General features: G+C 39.5%; 1 protein-coding gene across 1 annotated transcript in view; it reads right to left on the bottom strand.

The window, feature by feature from the left end:
• Positions 1-5,368, bottom strand: part of LOC141805861 (matrix metalloproteinase-17-like) — a 182,392-nt gene extending 177,024 nt beyond the window's left edge. The window contains exon 1 of the mRNA XM_074691070.1: positions 4,886-5,368. Coding sequence (XP_074547171.1) covers positions 4,886-5,023 — 138 coding nt within the window. The 5' untranslated portion in view covers positions 5,024-5,368. The remainder of the gene's footprint in view (positions 1-4,885) is intronic.
• Positions 5,369-8,371: the final 3,003 nt, after the last annotated feature.

Consider the following 8,371-nt stretch of genomic DNA (forward strand, 5'->3'; position numbering starts at 1 on the left):
GAACTGTTAAATCACGCTGCACACAATTAGAGTCAGTGCTTGTTGTGGTATAAAAGGTGCGCAATAGTGGGGGAGAAAAATTTTGAAATTTTCATTTTTTTAATCGTCCACAAAGAAAAATTAGAACGAATCAGTATAATCTATATATTACCCAGGCTGAGGCACAACTCAAATGGAAACGCTTCAAGACAACATAAGTGCGGCCACAACAGAATTTAAAAGGTTTGAAATCCAAACAGACACAGAAAAGTTGTAAAAGTAAATTATATTCATCTATCATAAATATAGCATCATAGGGGTGTCACCTTGGGATATCCTTCATAGTACCTATATTTCTTTATCTACGTTAGCATTAGAGCTATTTTTATCATAGCTTGACTTATAAAAGAAAACAATCATTTCCTGACTTTCACAACTTTTCTGTGTCTGTTAGGATAACTGTCCTCTTAACTGCCGTTGTGGCTGTACTTCAGTTGTGTTGTGGCTTTTGCAAATCCACTGACACCTATCAGCCACCGTAGTAAGACGATAAGACTTGGTCAACAGAAAGATGTAACAGATGATAAGAATCTTATCAATCATACAGAAGGAGAAACATTTACAGATCTTGCTTTGAAAATAAATGCTGAGAGTAATTTTGACAGGTCAAACAGAAAGCAGAAGAGGTCATATATGAGGCAGAGGTCAAGCGAGTGGGCGTGGTGCAGCTGGTGTCGATGCAAGATCCCCTGAAAAGCTGCAGCTCCTGAACAGAGCAGCTCTTCATGGCATGAAACGAACTGGCTGCCAAAAACGAGCTCATTTGGAACAATGTGGATCAAAATAGAATGTTTTGCTTAAAGGTCTGAAATCATTCTGTTATTCTGTGATTCAGTGACACTGACAGGTCGTAAAACATCCGCCCTGTGTCAGACTATCCTGTTAAGTGTATCAACCTAAAAAGAAATAAACTGTATTGATGCTTCTGAGGCATCAGGGTCTTACAGAGTGTTCAATCCCTCAAAATCTGTCCAATATGGCATAAAATCAAACATCCTGTGTGATCTGAGATCTGGGTACTGTATCAGCGTGACGCCCTATGGTGGCGAGGCTGCTGCCTTAGGCGACACAGTTGTCTCTCTTCCCATTCGCCTGGCAGGTCATGACAACAGATTGTTCATGGATCATTTTTTCAGCTCTGTGCCATTGTGTGAGCGCCGTCTAAGACAGTCCTTAATTTCTTGGACTGATTCTTAGATCCTGGATTTAGGAGGGTTTTTACCATCTGATCATTGATTGTTGTAATTGAGCTCTATCTATTTATTGTTTTTGAATGCTGTCTATTCTAATGTGTTTGGTTCTATCCTTCTTGTTCTAATACTCATGTCTGTTGTTTCACAGTCTAAAAATTAAAGAGGTGAGCCACTGGTCATTCTAACCCCAGGATTAGACCAACCTTAATGTTGTAAAGTGACAATATGACAGTGTTGGGGTGGCTGGAAACAAATGAAACCATAAAGATGGTTTAATTCTGGGGAGATGGGCAGTTTTTCCAGGTTAACAGTGAAATAGAATATGACCAACTTGATTCACTCTTCAAGTTTTCAGGTTACGTGTTTGTAACTGCATTTGACTGCATTTGCAATAATTCAAAAACAAAATATAAAGGTTGTTTTCAATCAAAAAGTTTTGACTTGATTTGTCCTTTTAAATTCTAAGTAATTGTGTGTAATTTACATACCGTAAATATCTCATTTTTTTCTTAGTAAACTGTTTAGACGTTGCAATGTATCACAAAACTGTGATATTGTGAAACAGCGCGACCCAAGTATCATGAAATTAGCCTAATTATCCTGTAGTGTGTACCCACCTGCAGAAAGATTTTAGCAACTAGGGCTTTGTTTTGGTGGTGCACACGACAGATTTAGAATGACTAGGAATGTAACTATACACTCAACTCACGATTTGATATGTTTTTGATTCCAGGTTAACGCTGCGATTTTCTCACGTTTTTTTTTTTTTTACGGAATAAGCTTGCAGACAAAATATGACTGGGAATTTTTTTTTTTTTTCCAATTATTTCTGCAACTTTGAAACACAAACCATACAATGAATGCAAAATTTAAAACATGCATACAGACTCACACATATATAATGTATATAAATGTATTAAAACTACAAAATAAATTTTCATCTTTTTTTGAAGATATATCAATTTATAGTTTTATATTTACATATTTATACACACACACATATATTGTTATATATATGTATGTGTATATATATATATATATATATATATATATATATATATCGCCAAATCAATTGTCCACACAAACTGTCTCACAACATTACATCCCTCAGAATGACTGACTGAATCTCAAACAGTTGCTGCAATCTGACATGAAAGTGAAGACACAGATTAAAATCACAGCGAGGTCCAGCTGAGAGGTGTTTATACTTGGTGCTAAAATGATAATCAGGAATTGTCACCTCAGGAGGATGTCGCTATGATGTCTGTTTAACAGCCAAAGAGGAGAATCACCATCTACAACAAAAACCAAACTGGGCAAAGAGCCTTAACAACACGGTATGTATAAAAGCTTTCATTATATGAACTGTGAGACCACCACTAAGAGGTATAGTTAGAGTATTTGCAGAGAAAAAATGTGGACGTTTTGGAGTCTGCATCCATCATAGTGTGGGGCGATGCATCTCAGGCATCACAACAAGAATAATGGTCCTCAGACCGCAGGCTGTGTCGAGGCTGCTGCACCACTTTGGGCTGTGAGTGTGGTACAGCTCTATCTGGAAATGCAGGGAGGCTTCCACCTTGAGCCTTTTTCTCTCTCTGCTATGAGGGCTGAAAAAAACCACACTGTTGTTACTTCTTTTTATCATCTGAGGTAGCACCGTGTCTGCAGAGTCATTACAACAATTTGACACAAACAAATAAAAAGTTTAGGAGAGAGTGACTCACTAACTTTGAATCACAGTTTGCAATTTATGTAGCTACTGATGTCTTTTTAAAATCATAATCAATAGAGTAATAGTTTGTTCTCATTAGTGCCCATTCAGTCCATTAATGATGGGACATGTAGTTGGTAATGAGACAAGGACAGACAGAGAATGAAACCAGACGAGCTGTTGGAGTACAAGGTAAACACGCTGCTGTGTGCTTATTGTAACAGACTGTTCCAAGGTTCAGGTTATTTTGTTGCTTGAGCCTCACAGCAAAAAGAAGTATGCATTGTGGATGAAACCCTGTCAGTGTGGCCACACTGACCTTTTGGATAACCAGAAAAAATGAATTCGGAGCTGAAGTGCAACAAAGCATGTCCTGATGTCAGCGCTGTTGGCATTCGGCTGAGCTAAAGGTCCAGGTACTTCACACTGACAGAAACACTGAAAATATAAGCTCGCTGCCTCTGAAGTCATCGCTGTTTTCTCCTACACACTTATTAATAAGGTGATGCAATTGCTAAAAAAAGCTAAGATACTTTTTTTCATCACTCAAATTCTAAGCCTACAGATCCTGAATGTTGCTAATGTATCCTCACATTTAAAGTCTTTTGAATCAGATGTGATGTTTCAAACAAGGAAAGGTGCTCCGCCTCGAGCTTGAAGAAAACTCAAGGCCAAAAGAAAAAAGAAAGAAACAAAATGGAAAGTGAAATACTTCAGGGCTCCTGTTCTAGTTATTACGAAAAACGTATTCCCCGAGCACAGCTTTCAGAAGTGTGCTGAATAAGAGCGAGACAGAAGTTGGGATGAGCAGTAATAAAAAGTGATGTCGCCCCGAGGAGTGAAACTGTGGAAAACGTCGCTACAATGAGGGTGAAATCACTGAGACAATAATCAGCCTTCACAAGCCAAGACCTTAAAAATCCCCCGTCAGGAAATGATGAATAACCTCATGTTGGAGAAGGAGCGCCGTGGGGGTTCATGTATGTAGGAACAGGCAGGAACACACACACACACACACACAACCAGGTGACAAACTGGTTGATTTGCAACTTTGTGCTTCTGCAGGTGCCTTGCTGCTTTCACCTGATAGCGTGGTGTGCATGAAGGAGGTGTGCATGGGTGATGATGATGATAATGATGGTGTAAAGCCATTACCTACTTCACAGAGTGTGTAATTCTTTCATTACTTCTTATACACGTGAAATTAAAGAGTGAGTGCAATTAGTTCATTCTCAGGGGCTTACGGTGAACAGAGATGTGTTGGTGGCCCCTGAATCAGCCTGCAAATGGTTGGCTATGGGCTTTGGTATCAGATTACATCTATCTGTTTATACTATTAAATCCAGACCAGCTGGTAACACTACTGCTCTATCTTGTGGGATCCTCAGTTGTAAATACTGTAACAGCTATTGTATGAAGTCCATCTTTCAGAAGCATGAGGCCCCTGATAAATTAGCCAGTGAAATAAAAACATGGGTTAAATCATCCTAGTGATGTTATCAGTACAGGATAGGTCAGTGGGCTGTGAATGAAGACACCACACATCACCAAACTCAATCCCCTCATGCATACTGTGCAAGCCTTTGAGCAACTTTGTCCCCACAATGATTGTTTTGAATCCTCATAATGAATTCCTCAGACTCCTCAGCAGGTAAAGTTCATGTAGAGACTTTGATTTCCCCCCACGCAGCGTGAACCGCCCCCTGTCTCGTGCACTGGACCGCAGCGCGCTGTTAACATTCAGAGCAAGTATCTGGAGAAGAGGACAGCACTCGCTCTGTCCTGCTGGACCGTATACAGAGTAGCCGAAAAGAGGAGGGAGAAACCCGCCACCCACCGGCCCCACCAGTCCCACGGCACGCTGAGGCAGGAGACAGCAGGTGGAGAAAACTTCCAACCTCCTTTTTCCTTCTTCTAAGTAGGAATAAAGAGAACTTACCACTCCCGTGTCCAGCTGCTCGGTAGTCTGAGAAGGAGCCGCTCCGGTCAGAGGTAACGACCACAATATTTGCAGCAGCAGCAGCATCTCCGGAGAAATACTCCTCATCCAGTCATGAAGAAAGACAAAAATCATCATGCCCTATGACAGGCTGATCCTGCAGGGCTCAGACACCGACCCCGACAGCCGCATCCACGGGATGAATCACACGCCGACACTTCTGTCAAAAAAGCCCGAATAAGTCTACCTCACTGTTGAGCGCAAACACATAAAACACATTAAAAACCGGGGCTGGTTAAAACTACCGGGACCATGAAAGCAGTTTATGACCCGTGGAACTGCACTTGTAGTCTAACTTAAACCCAAAGAAGAAGACTTGGAGGAAAAACTGCTGCTTTCTGTCTCAAATCAAGTCCATCAGTGGTAATATCCCTGGAGCAAAACGCGCGAGCTCCCCTCTCTGCGTCTCGAGCGCTGGAGAACGAAAGCAGCTGCGTGCGGTTGTGTCGCGAGCAGCAGGGGCCAACAGCAAGCCAGCTGCAACAGCCTCGAAGACTTCCGGTCCCATTTATCAAAATAAAACCCCGACTTTAATAACAACGACAAAAAGGAGGCTGTACAGGTCCGTGCCTGAATAAAAAGCTTACTACAGACAGAGGTCCTTATCTTGATAATTTTATTCAGAAACACCTCAGCTGACCAGTAGTGCAGGTTTTGAAGCTGATAAAGCTGTGACGATTAACAAAACCCCAATTTTTAAGAGCTGAAACATTTTATCAGTTACTAAAAACAAAAAAGAAACAAAAAGAAAAACAAGAAAAAAAAATCTGATTTAAAGCATGAGAATATCTCTGCCATTTTTTTTATATGAATGTAGTTGTAGATTTGTTGATGTCACCAAACTGTGTGTTAACAAAAAAGAAGAAGAAAGAAAGAAAAGAAAAGAAAAGAAAAGAAAAAAATACAATAAAAATGATTTGGAAATAAAATAAAGGATGGGCTTTTATAAAAAATAAAATTAAAAAATTGAAAAAATAAAAATAGAAAAAAAAACGAAAAAGAAAGAAAATGTGAGGAATTATTAGTTTTTGACATTTATTGGCCTAAAATTTAGCACTTACAGCTTCATGTCAACAAGATCAAACTGTATGAATACTAATGTCAACCAAAAAAAAAAAGATAAGATACCAATCATAATAATGATAATAATGATAATAATAATAATAATAATAATAATAATAATAATAATAATAATAATAATAATAATAATAATAATAATAATAATAAAACTAGAAGAAGAAAACAAAGGAAGCATCTTTTAACTAGACTTGATCTCAGAGATTTTGTGCAGATGGATGTTAAAGATCTGCCATATGTCTGTAAAGAGCTGTAAAACACATTCTTATAATAACAGTTGATAAAGTATGTGGTTGCTCCTGCTGGCCACAAACCACAGTAATGCATTGAATATGAAATACTGGAATTTATACATCATATAAATATATAACTACCCAGCCTGCCTAACCCCTGAAACACACTGACACACACTGACACACACTCACAGCCACAATCCAGCTCAGCTTCCTATTCAGCTCATGCTTTTAATTTGAATATGCAATCCTTGCACTTCCAGTGGTCCACCTGTAGTTTTTTATCTAACTTTATTCAAACAGCTGTGAGACAATTAGAATTCAGCTTGAGGCTCCTTTTTATTTAATCTCTTTGGCCTTTCATCGTGATTCATCAAAAAGATATTGAAAAAATGTCTCAGAGAAGGTAATTATGAAGCGGGCATGCTGTTAAAGCATTATGGTTATGTAAAATCATGCTGGAAAATAGGTGACTCCTCCGTTAATAATAACTGCTAAGTAATTATATTGCTGCTATGATAATTATTACAATTTCTTTGTCTGCAATTTGGCTCAGCTGTGGAGTTCTGCTCGATGCATGTGACTCACTGACGAGGGTTTTTGCCACCGCCAAGGTTAAATTTAACACAATCTTTTTTGGGAATAAATGAAGTAGAAGAAAGTCTGCTCTGAAAACTCAGTGACGGCAAGTTGCACAGAAAGAGGCAATGCAATTTCATTTTATTTCCTCAGTGTGAAACTCGGGACATCATGGTAGCTTAATGTCAAGCATGATTCTTTAACTGGAGGAAACAAGTTCAAGCCCCCAATATGGCAATTATTCACCCTCATGAAATGTCCTCGAGCCAGGCTGAATCCTTATTAGTTCTAGCAGATCTGACCTGATGACAACTCTGCACTGCTGCACTCCACCATTATTCAGAGAGGGCATGTCAGAGGGGGCATTTTCAAGGATACTCTGAACCATAAAACATTATTGTTTGAGTTGTTATGCATCAGTGATAACTGTCTGCACAACATCAAGGAGAATCATCCATTGAAGTCTTAAATCATTATGCAGATGCACATGGGCCACACACACCTCAGCGCCCACACACACACATGCACAGTCAGCCACATGCAAGCAGAAGGCAACTTAACTATTCTGTCTACTTTGACAGGCAGTCTCCTTAACCTTAATGCTCTGTCACTAATGATTCACTTCTCGGCTTTATTGCTCTGCAGCCTCCTGACTCGACTGCAAATAAAGGCATAATGAGCGCATTGGCATGAGCGCCCCACAACACAAATTAAGCTCATTCAGTTGATCTACTGTAGAAACTGTTGAATTTCCATTTCAAATAGCGTTCTGTGTAATATTTAATGGTTATGTCATTATTTTCCACAGAAAAAGGCTCGGATATCTGGTGAAGCTGTTTGCACCATTACGGTAACACGAAAACACCAGCGATGAATTGACACCTAATTAAAAACACACATCAGCAAAATGTGCTTTTGTGAAGCTAACGCAGAGCGCATGTCTCTGACTTTACAAAGATTTTGTTCTCCTCATTATGCTCCCTTGTTTGTCAGATACGCAGCGGATGTGTCAGAAAGCTGGTGGAGATAATCTGCATTACAATTTCACAAGAAGGGAAACACTGGTTGTGATTCTACGATCCAAATCGTAGCTCCCCTCTCTTTCTGTCTTTTCTTTTTTCCATCAACAGATCAATCAGTCAATCCCCCAAAAAGGAGAAACGTATTCTTTTTTGGCAGGGCTCCATTTCTTATTCCATTACAGCCCTCATACATCACTGGTCCAGACAGGGAAGACATGAAAAATATGCTGTTGTATTTTATTTTGCTTGCTAGCTTTAACCCTCTGCTATGAAGCAGCTGAAAGCTCCAAACTTTTCTATTTGCTTCCATCTCCAGTCAGACCTGTCACACAGCTACAACACTGATAATTGTAGCATCTGTGTGTTGTATCTCACTGCTTGTCTGGTGACTTCAGCCATTAAGTCTAACATTAACAGAAGGTTAAAGCATCAATTTTCTCATCACAGTCAGCTCTGCACATGTTTACCTGCAGTCTCTCACCATCTCCGGACAATTTCCCAGAGAGGATTTTGCT

This window comes from Halichoeres trimaculatus, unplaced genomic scaffold (genome assembly GCF_033239565.1).
Source record: "Halichoeres trimaculatus isolate MK-OKI-2021-1 unplaced genomic scaffold, fHalTri1.1 fHalTri1_scaffold_16, whole genome shotgun sequence".
NCBI lineage: Eukaryota > Metazoa > Chordata > Actinopteri > Labriformes > Labridae > Halichoeres > Halichoeres trimaculatus.